An 18452-nucleotide genomic window follows, 5' to 3' on the forward strand; every position below is an offset into this window, starting at 1 on the left:
CTTGACTTCTGATCTCAGTTTTGTGGCTAACTAGTTGTAGGACTTCAGGTCAGACGTTGCCAAACTATAGCCTGCAGGCCAAATCTTGACCACCATCTCTTTGGAAAAATAAAGTTTTATTGGAGCAGAGCCATTACTATTTATTTACTCATTGTTTATAGATGCTTTCTTGCTACAACACTGAGAACAAATACTTCTGATAGTACCACATGGCCCACAGAGCCTCCAAAATTTACTGTCTGGCCCTTTACAGAAAAAGTTTGCCGACCTCATATTTGGTCAAGTCGCTATCTTACTTAAGCCTCATCTTTCCCATTTGCAAAATTTGGAAGTTGGAATTTATACCTCTCTTACATTTGGTCATTGTAAGTGCTTAGAAATCCCTCTTTATTACTTATTTTGTGTCAGTGTGCCTCATCTTGCAGCTGTTCTTAGAGTGCGCTCTCCAGACCAGTAGCATTAACCAGGAACTTGTTAGAAATGCAAATTCTCATATTTTTGTGGGCTTTTCAGAGAATACAGCCAAAGGCAATGGGCCTGACATGTGGCATATTGACATGTGGGTACTTTTGACATTGGGTTCACCAACAGGTCATATTCTCTTTACATTGTTACTCTAGAACGCCTCTTACGGAGCAGTATCATCTCACGTCAATCATTTTATACTGGGACATAAACCTATTCATATTTTTATTTATTCAATTTACTACTCCTAATACTGGCAAACCAGTGTGGAACACTAAGTCTAAGAGCATCCCTGCCTTTGAGAAACTTATAATCTGGTTAGAAAAAATAGCTACAAGATTTCAAACTTAAATTACAATAGAAAGTAATATGGGATATCATACCAAATTAAGTGATAATGATTAAAAGAATTCAGAGGAGAAATATCATTATGGACTGACATGATTAGGGGAATACTTGTAGGAGAAAGTAGGATTTTATTTTTTTTAATAGTCATCTTCTTGGCCCTGTAAAATACTGGATTCAGTGTCCTTCTAAAGCAGTAGTTTTCCAAATTTTAGGATGCATAAAAATCACCTGAATTAGCGGGGAAAAAATGCAAATTCCTTACTCCTAGCTTTTGAGATTCTAAGTAGGTCTGGGGTACAGCATAGAAATGACTATTTTCACTAAAAACCCAGATAATTTTGACACACATTCTGAAAAGTTGTTAAGTATAATTACTAAACAGGAATTTATGCTGTTTGGTAGAGTTTTTGTGAACTGTGGTTATGTATGACTAGAAGGAACTCCATTGTTCATGGAACAATTACTTCAATGACTTTCTCTTTTAGAAAATGTGAGACCTCCTAGGCCAAGAAGAACAATCTGAGGACTCTATTTCTGAAGGTCATTGACTCCTTTAGTAAGTCCAGAGGAGAAATCTGAGATCAGTACATCTTTTGAATCTATAACAGCTAAGGGTACATCACTTGAAATAGTCACTGTACTAACTACTTCCTTCAGCATTTGACTCTTAGCTCCCTGTGTTGTGAGCTCCTTGTTCCTGCAAAGCTGACTGGGGTCACCACAGTAGGTAAAAAAAAATCTATCAATGACAGAGATAGGGAATCTCCAATCTCTATCCCAAGACATGTTCTCGATGACTTGAGCACATTATTAGATGTTGAGGATACAGAAGAGAGATTTCATCCATGGGAAAATGACCCTCTGAAAAGAAGTGTAAAAGAATCAAAAGAGTCATTGGAGGGGACACCTGAGAGTCATATGGCTGAGGTTTCACAAGATCCCGCCATGCTTCCAGTCCAGAGGAGAAAGCTAGACCCACTCCCCAAAAAGTATAGGCATCATAAGAAGACCACAAGGACAAAAAGAATGAGGAAGGAGGAAATGGAGGCCCAGTGCTCCCCCGTTCATCCAACACCTTCAACACCAGCACAAAGTGAAGAAGATGAATCTGTAGACAAAAAGCCAACTCTACTCAGTGCCCAGGAAGATAATCCTGACCTTCTCCATGAGGTAGGGATAATGCATGGGGCAGCAAAATCCTGGGATTATCACTCTTCCATAGGAAAAATAATGACAGCTCTTCACCTGGAGTGGGAAGGATTGGGGGTAAGGAGCTTGAGAAACCAATTGGGATCATTGGTCCCAGAAAGAACATAAAAGAATTGGCTCAGAGAGTCATGTTCTTTTTGCATATGGTTATTGGCTTTGAGGACTTTTAACCCCTTTCTTTTACTTACAGGATGGATTACAGAGTCTACAGGAAGAAGGTTTCAGTGTGATGCATCAGGAATGTCAGATCCAGTCCTATGACCTCTCAGTGGCTCAGGAGCCCAGGCCCTCTTCTCCTGCAGTGACATCCTTGGCATCACCACCATTCTGCTTTAGCGGTTTCCTAAGCTGTGTCTGCCAGACCTTCGCAAGGTCTAGGAAGCAGAAGCCTCCCAGAAGAAAGGGTAACAACCAGGCCGAGGCAGGAGGTGATGCTGAGGTCCTGAGGCCTGGCCTACTGAGAAGTCTGCGCAAAACCAGAGTTGAGCCTCAGCAAAACGTGTAGCCACTTGAAATTGATATAGCTTCCCTTGTGTTTAGTTTTATAGTTCTCTCTGTATGTCATTGTTCCTCTTAGTTGAGTTTTTGCCTATCAAAGAGATAGAGAGCTGCTTTTATGCTAAGATACTCAAGCCAAAACCCACAGTAAAAGCAAAGTTAAACTTTGAGACTTTTAACTTTTACTCAGTGGTGGAATTACTTCCTACTTCCTTCCCATTAGGTAGAAGGTGGGATTCTCTCTGGAGTAGTTGTTCCCAAAATTCACGTGTTTATCACTCAGGATTGAAGTGATACAATTTCATCATTTTCAGTAGTGTTTCCCGATATTGACAACCAAATGGAGACCTTCCATGTCCAACTCCTTTTATTTTCTTTTACCTTTGACTACAGATTCATTTTGTATTCTTCTTCTTCTTCTTTGATATTTTGTTGAAATTCTGCCACTTTCTAAGATGAATGAGCCTCAGGATGTCCTGGCTGCTACACAGCTATCGCTTTCTTCATCTCTAACCAATGCTTGGTTTCTTTTTTGTCACTTGCTAGTAAGGTACCTAGCTCTCCCTTCTGAAATGTACCTTTGGTGTTCTCTAGCCATCTGTATTGAAAACATAATCGCACAAGGTAATATTTCTTCCTTGTCATTCTGTAGTCAGACTTTCACAGAATCCTGAGTTCTTCTGAGAATCCTAAAGAAGATAAGTACTCTAAGAAAAGTTCAAGATCATTTCATTTCCCTCTTGTTCTGGTATGCTAGGTTAGTCCTTTTCCTAGGACGTAAGAGTTTAAATTAATCTTACACTTTCTTTTGAGGGAGTATGTTTAAGAAGAGTTTAGGAATTTCCCTGTAGCTTATTATTTGTTATTTCCTAATTGTCCCAGTTTCCCAATTCATGTAAGAATAATCAGTAAAAGTACAAATATAAATAAATGTGCAAAGTATCTGCATAAGAAAGAAATAATATAAATTATTTTATTTTGTCCTTAGCACTGACTCATGCTTACTATAAAATTGGAAACGTGACCAACATGTTGATTCTTTTCTTGATTGAAACAAGGCTTTGTACTGTTAGAAGACTATAAATTTCAGACAAGGAAAGATCTACACAAGCACTTAGTTTTGAAAATTTTCTGCTCCCATGTGTCTTGACCCGTTGCTCACAAGCAAGAGAAGGGGAATTTACATCTCCTCTGATGTATTTGGAAATAAGAAGGTATATGTTTCCAGGTTTCAAAGTTTATGTTGCTGTAGTTAGGAAGGGAATAGAATGAGTTGCAAGAGTGATGGCAAATATCCTCAGGGATGCTTTGGAGGTAATAGGTAAAAACCACGTTTGAAGAAATTTCATGGTTTGGTGAGGATTTCAAACTAGAATAAGAAATTTTGCAAAACGTCATAATACCTAGAGTAAAATAGGACACCTTTCTAAAGTCAGTCATGCTTTAAACATTTTAGTTGTCTAAAAAGCAGTTGATTTCTCATTTTAGACAATATTGAGTTTTCTTGAGCTAATTGACCATTATAGATGGGTTTTATTATTTAATACGAGAAGCACATATATTCTCAATTTAATACAAGAAGCACACTCCCAGGTAAGGTATAATATATGAAAGTCCTGAGTCATAGAGCCTATTATTAAAAGCTCACCAGAATGTAGGTATTAATGTTGCTCTTATACTTTATTATTGTTATTATTTATCATAATAAGTGCTTCAGGATGAGTTGTTCTATCACAGCAAAACTATTAGTGGGAGTCTAGTTAGCCATATCTTCAGCCCCATGTACAATACTGATTTTCACATAAAAGTTATTTGCTATGAATTTAGTACATGGGTTTCAAATAAGGAAAGATCTATATAACCACTTAGTTTTGAAATTTTTCTGCTGTGTGTCTTGACCCTTTACTCAGAAACAAGAGAGAGGGTGTTTATATATCCTCTGATGCAATTTGTAAGTGGGAAAGTATATGTTTCTGTGTCTCAAATTTTGTATTGCTGTCTTTATGGTTTGAATTATTAAGCATGATTTATGACTTAATAAAGCTTTTTTGAAAAATATACTTAGAAAAATAGTATAACTGTTTCAAAGTAAAAACAAATTTAAAAATAAAACATGCTAGTATTGATGAGAGATACAGGTTACGAGTCATTTAAAAAAATTTTTTCCGCTGCAAAGCAGATAAACAGGTATTGCACATGTATTATAAATAGTCATAATTGACAAGTACAGAGGTGATCATATTTAATGTATTTAGTTCTCTTTTTTATCCCCATGAGAACTCACAGAACTAAATAGGTATCAGATGTTGCTGTACTCATTGTTACAGATTGAATAAGCTAAGGTTAAGCAGGTCAATAAAACTTTTCCAGTGATTTTTCTAAGATCACTCATTTAGTCAGATAAAAAATTATAATACAAGTTTTTAAAACAAATTATCGAACTACTAGTTTTGTGGTTTTATCATGTAAATGTCATTCTTTTGCTCTGGACTTTTGTCCCAATATTCAATATTGAAACATTTCCTACTGACCATTTTGTTTTTGTCTACTTATCCTCACATTACTGTCTAAATTCCAACTAGCGCCTTTGTTACTTTCTGGGAAATTTTAACATGAAAAACTCTGGCTAAAGTAAAATCATACCAGACAAACAAACAATAAAAAGGGTTTACTTATTTCCTGAGTTTTGACAGAAAATGTTGAAAGTATCTAGTCCTGCCCTCTTATTTATCAGAGGAACATGAAACAGAGAAATTAAATAGCTCTCTCAAAGAGACATAGCTGGTTAGTGACAAAGCTAAAACAAATAATAGCTAACATTAGATAAATACTGTGCTTACTCACACAGCAGTAATCTTCAGGCAATCTGCCTAGGGTTGGTATGATAGTTTAAGTTCAGAAAGGTCCCAAGACTGGCAAGTCCTGATGCAGAATCCAAACCTAAGTCTGTTAGTCTCGGAAGCCTATACTTATTATTTTGTACCTCTCAGTATTATAAAATAAAATGCCTTTGTTACAAGCCTGACTGTAATATTAAGAATTAATAATTTCTCTTATTTGCCTAAATTTAGATTTTAGCTGTAGCACATATACAATAAAAATAGTCTAATAAAAAAAGTCCAATTAAAAAGACTATTTCTTTGGGTAAAATTTCTGCGTTGGGCTGTAAATAATACAATAGTTAGAACCTTAGTGTGATTGATAAAAGAAAACTGCTGTGTAATATAAATAAACTTTTAATCATTATAACCAATTAAGCAGAGACAATTACTTAACGGAAAAGTGATTAAGAAAAAAGGAATAGCACATAATCAAAGCAGGGTCCTTGACTTGACACGGTCACAAGACAAAGCACAACAAAGATGAATTAGGCTCCGTAGAAAGCTAATAGACTTAAAGACATTTCTAAACTGTTGTCAGTTGGAGTTTGAGACTTGGGTAGTAGAAAGACAGGCTCTTCACCGTAAGCCAGTGACCCTTGAAATAAGTAAGTATGCTCCTGCTAATGAGCTCCAGGCTTTAAATAGGAAATTTGAATTTTCTCACACTTCAAAACATTCTTTTCATTCTGATTTGACAAGGCCCTTTTCAAGACAGAAGAAAAGAACAACAGAATTGGAAGAGTCAAATCACTTGGTTGCGTAATCAAGGAATTTGGTTCTTCATTTTTGCAGATTCAAGACATGAGGACATGTACTTGGGAGAGCAGATTGGTGCAGATTTCTCGAGCTATCTTCTTACAGCTATAAAGAAGTATGGCACTGCCCCCAGCCTGGAACCTTTGTGATGAACTATCTCAAACACATATACAGTTATCACCCTCTTGGTTCACAATGCTCACCTAGAGAAGGGCTTTGACTGTGATCTGTGGTTCTCCCCACCCTCAATGCCTTATGCCTTAGAGTCAGTCCTGCAGTTGGTGAGAGGGCCGTGATGGCTATTTTAATAGAAGTTTTCATAGTCTAGATGAAAAGATAAACTTCTAAGCAGATGACAAAATTCCTTACACAAATTACATAATTTTAAATGAATTCAACATTCTTCTATTACAAATGATTTCTAATGTGAACTTATTTTCTAGTTGTAATCACCATTCTGATTCTAGAATGCCTGTGAAAGTATTCAGTGTTGGATCCTTATGATAGTAACTCTTCTGGTGGATGACACGGTGATCTATTGTGATGAAGAGTGATGAAACAGCAACTGAGATTTTTAATAACCACTGTGAGAAATATCTTTATACTTGTCCTTTTATATATTTATACTTGTCCTTTTTAACTATAAGAAATAGTTAAAATGACTTGAAAAATTTTTAAAACACACACACATTTCAACCGGCATGTAGTACCAAAACTTGTTCTTGGCCAGTGATGCTCAAAAATAATCTCTGGCTAAAATTTATATATAAACCAAAATAGATTTAAAAATAAAATAGTAATCACATAACCTCTTCTCTAAAAGCTACCATTCATCCGAATTTAAAATGTCTCGTTTTAAAGTTAAAATTATGAAGCAAAGGTCGATATCCAATTCTATAAGTTATCTAATTCTAAATATTTTGTAATTACATAATAAGTATTTGTGAAATATCTGCCTAAGTCTGGACTTAGAAGAGAGATATTAGCTCCTAGTTTTGCCATTTATTACTCTGTAACTTGGCTATTTATTTAAACTCATTTATCTCTGATTTCCTCATCTAAAAAGAAAAGGAGGGTATTAACATATCAGGTGTTTTTTACTGAGGATTCTGAGATAATGTCTCTGAAAGCCTAGTGGCTCTTTTACAGTAGAAGGCTTTTGCCATTATAATGTCTATTGAATTCCTATAAAGCAAGGCATTAACTCCACTACATGCTACAGGAGGGTAAGCTACTCATGTAAATTCTTATTTGAAAGGAAACTAAATTTATATCTGGGGGGTATAATGTGCCAGCAAATAGATTTAGTATGTGTTTATTCCCAATTTGTGTGTATGTAGAGAAATTTTTTACCCCAGAATTAGACAAGCCAAAACATTGTTGCAACCTGTGAAATCAATATTAGTTGAGCCTTTGTCTTTGATTTGTAGGGCTGCACAGACACCCATCTGGTCCTAAACTGCTGTGATTTTTGCAACTGCTTTTAAAAGATAAGTCATTAGTATTTTCTAAAAAGACTTAATTGTAAAGACTGTTGTTACTCAATGGCTGTGATAGTGTAGTGGTTATTTTTTCTGCTTCAACCTTCTTGAGTGATAGGAGACATTCTATCAATAGCAGCACTTCAGTATGGCAATGACTATTAATGAAATGAGGATAGAAGCGCCTCTCAAATATATTAGAATTTTGAAGAAATTTTCGTTGGAAAAGCTCCTCTCTATTTTAATATTCCCATTTGCCATTTCTTCTGTCCACCTGTTGAATATTACACCAAGACTGACTAGGTAAGGAACTATTAAACTTTTGTGATCTGGAATTTTATTTTGCTCCACTCAATAGGTATGTGTGGAACATCTGTGCCTAAACTGAAGCTATTTTATCTCAAAGTCAAGGAAAGTAAACATAAATAAAAAGTAGAAGAACCTGTCTGTGCTGTTAAATAATATACAGTGTGTTCGGGGAAAATAAGACAAGCACTTATACAATGACCACTGAAGAAAACCAAAGGTGTCTAAAGGTGCTCAAGAGAATGTTATACAATGTGGTTAAGTAAGCACTGAAGGAATGCCTTGTAAAGGAAGGATTATTGCAAGGTGGAATACAGGGATGGCTTCTCTGATAGGTAACTTTTGAGCCAGACCTTGAATGAAAAGAATATGGTCTAGATTTATCCAATCCCACATACAAAGAGGTTAAAACCACTTTACTGGATAGAGTCATTTTGGAGGCTGGTCAAACCAAAGCACAACTGTAAACTGGATCCAGGATAGAAGCTGATAGAAATTGTGAAACCATTATGGACAGGTCATTATGCCTGAGTGTAGACAGTACAAAAGATGGGTCAGGAACGGAAGAGAAAGCTAGAAAGTTAGGGTTTGAATAAAGGCAGAAATGGTTTAAAGGCATTCACAAAGGCTGGAATAAAGAGAGGGCCCAGGACTTTTATCTGAACAAGAGAAAGGTCTATGGGGTCCTGGGCATGAAGTGTTTTTGGTGGAGAGCATTATCTGTACATAATGCTCTTCATCTACATCAGGACAACTCTGACTGTGGCACATTAGGGGAGATCCCCCAAAAAGATTGAGTATGAATTACTCCATCAGTTAAATAGGATGGGATGAGATCAGCATTGGGCTGATTTTAGAAAATAGATTCAGAACTGCTCTATTCAGTGATTAAGAAGAAGTAATGCATTCCCCCTTTTTAGTCCTCACTACTTTGCTTTAAAATGCACACAGGTGCACACACAGACAGACATAGATGCACAGGTACAAATATGAAAACAATCACAGTTAAAATATCAATTTATTAATTTCTGATTAAGTGCTACATAGCAATCCACCTGAAAACTGCATAGCTTAAAACCATGACAATCATTTATTTAACATATGACTCTTCAAGTTGGTTGGAAAGACTATCTGTGCTCCATGCAGCATCGGCGAGGGTGGCTAGAATTTTGACTGGAGGTTTCACTTTCAGGATGGCACAGTCACATAATTGGCAAGTTAGTGCTTGCTGTTGGCTGGGAGCATAGCTAGGCTGTAGGCCAGGGGCCTCAGTTCCCGTCTACATGGGCCTCTACAGACTGCTTGGCTTCCTCTCACAGCATGGTGGCAATGTTCCAAGGATGAGCTTCCCAAGAGAAACAGGTGGAAGCTAGATTTTATGATCTAGTCTACAAGCACTTAGAGTCAATTCTGCTATAGCCACAGGCCACCCAGCTTCAAGGGGACCCTCTCCCTTCACACTTCAGCTGTTATCTCTATGGAATGACTGTCAGTATCACTGTGTTAGTCTGTTTTCATGCTGCTGATAAAGATATACCTGAGACTGGGAAGAAAACAAGGTTTTATTGGACTTAGAGTTCCACATGACCTTCCCCTCCCAGCTGGGGAGGCCTCAGAATTATGGCGGGAGGCGAAAGGCACTTCTAACATGGTGGCAGCAAAAGAAAAAATGAGAGGGTTGCAACATTGGAAACCCCTGGTAAAACCATCAGATCTCATAAGACTTACTACCAGGAGAACAGTACAGGGGAAACCGCCCCCATAATTCAAATTATCTCCCAGCAGACCCCTCCTACAACATGTGGGAATTATGGGAGTACAATTCAGGAGGAGATAAGGGTAGGGACACAGAGCCAAACCATAGCAGTCACATTGTTAGAAGAGCACGTGGCATGGGAGATCTTGTGGCTGTCTTGGATAATACAATCTGTCACAGTGAGCTCTACATTTTTGGATACTATTTAAAGGAATTTTTAATTCAGGAGCCTCTGAATTCCCAAAAGTGACAAGTCTATCGTGGTATGTAGGAAATATTTTCAGAAAGAATCACATTCTAAGGGAGGAAATATTTCTGTGGAGATTTCAACCAGATGTGAAAGGTGCCATGAATACAACAAAGGGATGGGGGCATTTAGCAGACAGGTGATTTAACACCAAGAGCTGAGTGTAACAATTTAAAAACTGAAGTTAGGAAACCCCCTACCCTGCTGATGTTAGTGAAAGGGAATATTATAAATAGCCAAGAACCTTCAGCTGTGGCTCTTTTGATACAGCATAGAGTACACATTGCTAAATCTCATTTTTCCCTTTCTTTGACTAAACAACATTTTTCATGATGTCTGGAGGCTCAGAAAAATCTTATGACAGGAATCTGACCCACCATCTAGTCTAAAAGCACCAAATTGAAAGTGGACAGGAAAATCGTAGGTAAGTGTATGTCTAAAGTATGCATCAACATTCTTTGTTAGTAAATATTTATTTAGCTCTTACAGGTGAAATATAAATAACGACTGTAGTATTCCTTCAAGTCCAATTAGAGCTCAGCTGAAAACAGCGATCAGCAAATCAAATGCGAGAGCTTTGACCCTTCTGCCAGAGGAGAGCCATTTAAATGAGCTTTTAAATGATTTATTTTAGGACTTTGAGTGGAAACCCAGCAAAATCAGTTTGCTAAAATCTATACCAGCTGGCCCAGGTGGCTTTTCCTAGTCTGTGTCTGTTTTATTCACAAGTGCACTGCTATTGATTTGTATAATGAGGCAATAGCATACAAATGATAGCTTCCCTGAAAGCCATATCCTTTCTCTGTCTAGGATTTGGATCAGGAAAGAGACAATAAACAATGCATTTTCTTTCTGAAAATATATTTGTCACTTTCAGCTTGCTTGCTTCCTTGCAAAGAAGACTATCAAAGGCAAATTATAATTGAATATGGCAATGCTTTTCTTTTTCTTATGGAATGTTAACCTGGCAGAAAGAATGCGCTGGCAGAAGAGAAAATTAATCATGTTTGATCTCTCACTTTACTGGCCTCCAAGAAGTATTCTTGTCATTTGTTTTCCACCATTGTGTTATTTTAACTGATCTAACATCCTTCAGTAATTTTCTTTTGTTTAATCATTTAGCTTCCTGATGAAGAACCAGGGTAGTTAAACGATGATGCATTTGTGAAAGTCATGTGTACTCTGTATCTGACCACTGTTGTCGGGATAGGAAATCTCTGGTAGTTCAAGGGAAAATGCTAGACGTGAAGGATTAGGAACACACAATGAAAGAAGGATTTTTATCTCTTTATCTGGGCACTTCTTAGAATGGAGCTGTGGGTGCACTTACCTAGGAGAGTTGAGGCAGAAACAGGATTATATGACCGTCAATGTCATTTAAGCCTTCTTGTCATTTACTTACTTGTATCTGATAATTTATCCAGTCTAGACAACTTCATGTACAGGATTAAAGGCTAGGATCACAGCACCTAAATTTCAACACCTTCTGAGGCTGCCGGGGCATAGAAATTGTGTGACTGGGTTTGCTGCTAAGGTTACTCTCCCTGACTCTAGGCAGAGATTGAAAACAAACTTGCAGTTTTTATTTCATCTCCTTTAGTGATGACAGTCCATAAGGTTGAAAATTGTGCATTTTCTGTGAGTTACACAAGTTCTTTAACCTATGACCTATAACTGATTGCATGCACTTAACATTGTGTTTGGAAGCATGTTCCAAAAGGAGTTATTTTGAAGCTCAGCATTCCCTCTCCTTCAAGTTTAATTCTTTTTCTATTCCAACTTCCATTTGTGTTTTTGAATGACTACCTTTGCTTTCAGAAAATTCATTCTAAGATGTCTTGAGATACTAATATGACATAGACCACATAAACAGTTTAGTTTTGCAGTGTATATGCTTCTCTTCTTTCAGAAGAAATGTTAAATGAAGCTGTTACATTTTGCTTTAAGAACTTAGGCTTAGAAAACCTTTCAAACAGCATGACTTCTTTAGACAGGTAGTAATTTATTGTTAGGCATTCTGAAATGGTTTGCCTGGCAGAAATAAACATACAATAAAATTATCCGAAAACCATTCAGGTGAATGTTTTGATTCAACGATTGACAGGAAAATTTAGAATTTGAATATTTCGTGAATTGTAGTAGCATCTTGAGCGTTTGAAGGGATGTGATGGCAAATCAAATGGAAAGGAATTTTGATATAAGTATGGAAAATGTGCAGTTATGTAGAAGATACTAAAGTTACTGAAAAAAGACTTCAACAAGGAACTGAAAATTACATTTAAAATCCATGAAGATCAAGGACACTTGGTGATTGACAAGTATTAATAGAACTGTTAAAAGATGTTTTGCAGCAATTGCACATGACATATTTCAGCATTTCTCCAATGACTTCAATACAACTTTTTTTGTTCATTTGCTGATTGAAGTTTAGCAGATGATATGTAAAAAGCCAAAAGGCTACGTGATATGAAGAGCTTTATAATGGTCTAGCTGCCAGTGTTTTAAAATATATATACACACATGTATATACACACACACGCTTTATATATATATATATATATATATACACACACACACACACACAATAAAAAATATTTTAAAACTTCGTATACACACACAGACACTCACATTCCAGAAAATAAATCAGCAAGATAGATTGTGATTTTATAACTGGCAGAAAAGACAAACGCATATTTGATTGGAATATCACACATTTTTAAAAAAGTACATTTGTCTATATCAGACAGGACAAGATTCTTTGAAGCATAATTTTATATGCTATTTTTTTCTAGGAAGTAATGTGAGAAAACATTTTTATTTTAGGGGACCAACACTATAGTTTTCCTCAAGGAAATATTTAAGTAGTAGAAAATCAATACAATGCCAATATGAATAAGAGTCCAGTGTTGGAGTAGAGATGCTATAAAGATTCATTAATTGAAATTTCTTTAATGTTTATCTGTTCTTGGATTTCTCTGCCCTGAAAGTCAAGTATACAGTCAATGTTTCATAAATTTTACGAGCATTGGAATCACTGGAGAAGCTTCTTAAAAATATTTTTGCTTGAACTCCACCCTCAAATAGTCTTATTCAGTAGATTTGGGCTAAGCTTCAAGAACCTGTATTTTTAACAACATTCTTTGGCCTTCTCCCTAAATGTGTTATGATGTACAACAAAGTCTGAGAACTATTGGAACAGACAAGATACACACACTATGATAGGATACTGTAGGACTTGAATGGAAGGACATTAATTTTTAAAAAATGTCAGCACTTATCTGAAGTCTATGGTCCACATGAAGTATTTTTGTCTAGATTTTGCTTCCAGATTAATTTTGCCTTTTACTTTTTCCATAATTCCTCTAAGAAATATTCAAAATGTATTTGGATCTCACATGTTTATTAGTTTGTGAAAGGGCCAGATTATTGGGATTGAGTTGCTTCTATTAATGGCTTCATTTTAACCTGTTACACTTTTCTTTTGGTTTTGGTGGCAGATGAATAAAAATTTCAGCTGTCTGTAATACACAAAATTTGTACATGTACAGATATTTAAGTCAAGAAAAACAGTATTGAAAGATGCAAGGTGTTCACATATTCTCACTCATAATTGGGAGTTAAACAATGAGAACATATGGTCACAGAGAGGGGATCATCACACACCAGGGCCTGTCAGGGGTTGGGGGGCAAGGAGAAGGATAGCAATAGGAGAAATACCCAACGTAGATGACAGGTGGATGGGTGTAGCAAACCACCATGGCACATGTATACCTATGCAACAGACCTGCACGTTCTGTACCTGTATCTCAGAACTTAAAGTATAATAAAAAAAAAAAAAGGAAGATGCTATAAAGTGCCATAACTTCTCTACTGCTGCATTAACAATACACATTAATATTCCCTTCCAATTGGCTATTTGCCCTCAAATCACTGTCCTATTAATTGGCAAGAACTGAAGATAAAGGATTTTTAATAGGCTTGCAGCAAAGCTGATAATGTGGGAGATAGCTAGTCCAATCCTTTGAGTGGAGACTAACAGTTTGTGAAGAGAATGCTAGCTTTGGTTGGATAGCCCTGACTGTTTGAAGCGTGGAAAGAGATGGTATAATTGATGTGGTTAGGCCACATTTTAAGGTGTGCGTGATTAGAAGACAAAGAGGTGGGGTTCCTGGCCATAAGCCTAGGGCCAAGTGACATATGAACAAGTTATTGGGAAGGCGGTGTAAGATCTGTTTTGAGAGGTGACCTGGTATGTTCAATACAGCCACAGACTCGAGAGCTAAGTTCAGAAGTTTCAATCACAGATCTGTCACTAGTTATCTGACCATTGACAAGTCGCTTATTCTCTCTGGTCATCATTTTCCTTATTTGTAAAATATAGATAATAATACTTAACTGTATTAGTTTGTTTTCATGATGCTGATAAAGACATACCTGAGACTGGGTAATTTACAAAAGAAAGGGGATTAATGGACTGACAGTTCCACGGGGCTGGAGAGCCCTCACAATCATGGCAGAAGGTGAAAGGCACATCTCACATGGTGGCAGACAAGAGAAGAGAGCTTGTGCAGGGAAACTCCCCTTTATAAAACCATCATATCTCATGGGACTTATTCACTATTATAAGAACAGCATGGGTAAGACCCACTATCATGATTCAATTACTTCCTACGGGGTCTCTCCCACAACACATGGGAATTGTGGGAGCTACAATTCAGGATGAGATTTGGGTGAGGACACAGCCAAACCACGTGACTACCCTCAGAGGAGTTTTATGTGGATTAAATAAGTTGATACCTCTTTTAATTGAGGTAGAGTAAATAATACATATTCTCAAATATCTTACACATATTGAGAGTAGGTACTATTTGAGATGGAAACATTACCATTAAAATAGGAATGGTTTCTATGAATGCTACATCTAACACTATGTATATTGGAATTATTTTATTTATTGAAGCATTTATTGTATGGACATTTGTGATTATTTATTATGTGCTTATTGTGCTTGGCAATGTGCTAAGCACTGGGGAGAAAAAGGTAGATTAGATGCCTTCACAGTAAGTTGTTAGGAAATATGACTTATAGTCATAACTGTGGTACCTTGTTATTTAAAGGGAATTACTTCAATGAATTAATTAACTTTTAAAATTAGTGAATATTGCAGGCTTAAGGAAGTCCAAGCAATTTACTACTCCCAACTTCCCACCTTTTTCTCACTGGAATATCTAACTAACAAATAAGATGAAGGGATAAATCATATGGAGATCAAGATATTCAATATAATTTACTGAAATTGAAAAATGTGGCTTCTGTCTATAAGGAAGCTTCCTAGTACTGAACTCTAGAATTAGTGAGACTTACCAAAGTCACAGTAAGTGTTGCACCACACATACCTCTCCTGTAAGGACAGGGCTGTTGCTTATAAATTTATCATATGACTCAGAGAAATTGAGAACACAGTTCCTTTATGGGGAAAAGAAGAGGGGAGATGATGTAGCTGGGCAGCACATTCCCTTCTCTTTCTTCCAAACTCATCAATTATTTTAAGTTACTCCTAATTCCTTAGGGAACAGTAGGTTAGAGTGAAGAGAGAAGCCTGATGTGTTACGTGGAAGGATATCTAAAGATGGGCAAAATGTCCCTCACCCTGTTCTCTAACACTTTATTTTTAGTGTTTTAGCTTGCCAAACATATTCTATCATTCATTCTTCTTGCTACACATACTCCTGTGAGATAGGTTTCCTTTCTCTTCTCTCTGTTATCCACAATTTAGGAATTTTATAAAATGGAACTTTTGATTATAGACACAATGGAGTAAACATTCTATACCCTACTTTTTCCACAAGCTGCAATAAATCTCAAAAAAAAATACATTAAGCAACTAACATAAGAGTTAAAGGTAGAAAAAGCAAGTGGACTAGGTACAGATCTTAGAACTGGAGGCATGATCTTGCAGTGAGTTTCGTTTATTTTTTATTCATTTTGTTTGTTTGTTTTCCTATTTTGATGCCTTTTCTTTCTTTCTTTTTTTAACTTTATTTATTTAACTTCAGGTGCATACTATATCTGGCATTTCTCCCCGTGTTATCCCTCCCCATCCCCCGCTGTCTCTCCCCTACCCCCCCAGCTGCCCCCAGTGCGTGATGCTCCTCTCCCTGAGTCCACCTGTTCTCATTGTTCAACACCCACATATGAATGAGAACATGAGGTGTTTGGCTTTCTGTTCTTGTGTCAGTTTGCTGAGAATGATGGTTTCCAGATTCATCCAAGTCCCTACAAAGGACATGAACTCATCATTTTTTATGCTGCATAGTATTCCATGATGTATATGTACCACATTTTCTTTGTCCAGTCTATCATTGATAGGCATTTGGGCTGGTTCCAGGTCTTTGCTATTGTACACAGGGCTGCAATGAACATACGTGTGCATGTGTCTTTATAGTAGAATGATTTATCATCCTTTCCTTTCCCACCAGCACACTGCAGCAAATCCTGAGGAGAGGAGCCCTATGGACTTTCCTCACCTTACACTAAGAAGGTGGCAACAAACAGGTGGGACCTCCTCACTTCCCTACTGTCATCACAGCAGCAAACACCATAGGGTTGAGCCCTGTAAAATTGCCCAGCCCTACAGTCCTTTAGAGTGCCAGTAAAAAGATGGACCCCTTCATTGGTGTGGAAGAGGCAGAACATATAAAGGGCAGAATGCTAGCATCAGTGTGGGGAGGCTAACTTTCCATATTTCTAACAACACCTGGAAAGGGAAACTCTGGGAACCGAAGTCAGGGAAATGATAATGGAAAACAAGTAGCCAAAGAAAGTGACCATTTAAATCTGCATTTAAAGTCTTGGACAACTCCCAACTTGTTCAAGGATGAAACTAAATGAAATCATTTCAGCAACAACTTTGAACACTGAGCTTCAGTGAAGACCAGTGCTCAGGCTTCAGTTTAAACTCTGAGTGGCTCCAACACTGGGCAAACCAGATAAAATTGCAGTTTCTTTGAAAATTAAATTGATATGGGAAAGACAAACCACAGAATATGGGCCAGGATATATATTTACTGCCTGTTAAGCAAAACAAAAAATTAGTGTTCTACAGAAAATTTAAATAGGATCCAGTACCTCAGGATATAATACTTGAAATGTCCCAGATACAACCCAAACTATTCTATTTACAAAGAAGTAGAAAAATATGAGCAACTAATATGCAAAAGAAAGCCAAGAGGCACCAACTACAAGAGGACTCAGATGTTGGAATTCTCAGGAACAAAACCTCTGAAGTAGTTATTTAACTGTGTTCCAAAAAGTAAGGGCAAACATTCTCAAAAATGATGGAAAGATAGAAGTTTCCAGCAAAAAAAAAAAAAAAAAAAAAAAAAAAAAAAAAAAAAAAAAAAAAAAAAAAAAAAAAAAAAAAAAAAAAGAAAAGAAAAACAAACAAAAAACTAAAAATTTTAGAACAGAAAAATAGAATAATAAAAATTTAAAACATCACTGGAAGTGTTCAATAGCAGAAAATAGGTGAGAGAGGAAGGGGTTAGCGAACTTGAAGACAGAGCAATACAAAAATAATCTAAACAATGAGAGGAACCAAAGAAGGAAGGGAGGGAGCCAGAGGGTTGGGGAGAGAGAGAGAAACAGAGCCTCAGGGATCTGCGAGACAATATCAACAGGCCTAAAATTCAGGACATACAAGGAGAAGAGAAAGTTGAAAAAACCACAAACAAAAATCTCAAAGTGTATATGGAAGACTTAAATGACGTCACCAGCCAGCTTTACCTAATTGACATTTATGGGACCCTCCACCTCACAATAGTAGAATACATTCATTTCAAACACAGATGGAACATTCACCACTAAAACAGTCCATATTATGAGTTACAAAGCAAATCTTATTATATTTAAAATAATTAAAATTATTAAAACTATGCTTTCTGATTATAACAAATTAAACTAGAAAACAATAACCGAATCATATCTGGAAAACCCCCACATATTAGAAAATTAAATAAAACATTGCTGCATATCAGTGGGTTAAGGAGGAAATCTCAAGGGAAAGTAGAAATAATTTTGAACAGAATAAAACTGAAAATATAACCAATTAAAATTTATGTGAATCAGGTAACACAGTGCTTAGAGTGAAATTTATAGCATTAAAAATTTATATGAGAAAAGAAGAAATGTCTCAAATCAATTTAAGCTTTCACCCAACAAAATGCAGAAAAGAGCAAATAAAAAAGATGAAATAAATAAAATTGAAAACATAAAATCAATGTATGCATTTCTCTGATGACCAGTGATGATGAGCATTTTTTCATATGTTTGTTGGCCTCACGTATGTCTTCTTTTGTAAAGTGTCTGTTCATATCCTTTGCCCACTTTTGAATGGGCTTGTTTGTTTTTTTCTTGTAAATCTGTTTTAGTTCTTTGTAAATTTTGGATATCAGCCCTTTGTCAGATGGGTAAACTGCAAAAATTTTTTCCCAATCTGTTGGTTG

At 36.4% G+C, this 18452-nt stretch overlaps 1 protein-coding gene across 1 annotated transcript; it reads left to right on the forward strand.

Annotated features, from left to right (window-relative positions):
- The first annotated feature begins 1302 nt into the window (after nucleotides 1-1302).
- LOC108317411 lies at nucleotides 1303-2936 on the forward strand. Its single transcript, XM_017547839.2, has 2 exons — nucleotides 1303-1983; nucleotides 2213-2936. Exons 1-2 carry the CDS (start codon nucleotides 1732-1734, stop codon nucleotides 2525-2527), a joined length of 567 nt encoding a protein of 188 aa, XP_017403328.1. The 5' UTR covers nucleotides 1303-1731; the 3' UTR covers nucleotides 2528-2936.
- Nucleotides 2937-18452: the final 15516 nt, after the last annotated feature.

The sequence above is a fragment of the Cebus imitator genome, unplaced genomic scaffold (assembly GCF_001604975.1).
Source record: "Cebus imitator isolate Cc_AM_T3 unplaced genomic scaffold, Cebus_imitator-1.0 Scaffold201, whole genome shotgun sequence".
Taxonomy (NCBI): Eukaryota; Metazoa; Chordata; class Mammalia; order Primates; family Cebidae; genus Cebus; species Cebus imitator.

Excerpts from the sequence above, each read along its gene's own strand:
- LOC108317411 (XM_017547839.2), top strand. The coding sequence starts at position 1,732 with ATGGCTGAGGTTTCACAAGATCCCGCCATGCTTCCAGTCCAGAGGAGA. Across the intron at positions 1,984-2,212 it reads ATCCTGACCTTCTCCATGAG|GATGGATTACAGAGTCTACA; the intron begins GTAGGGATAATG and ends TTTTACTTACAG.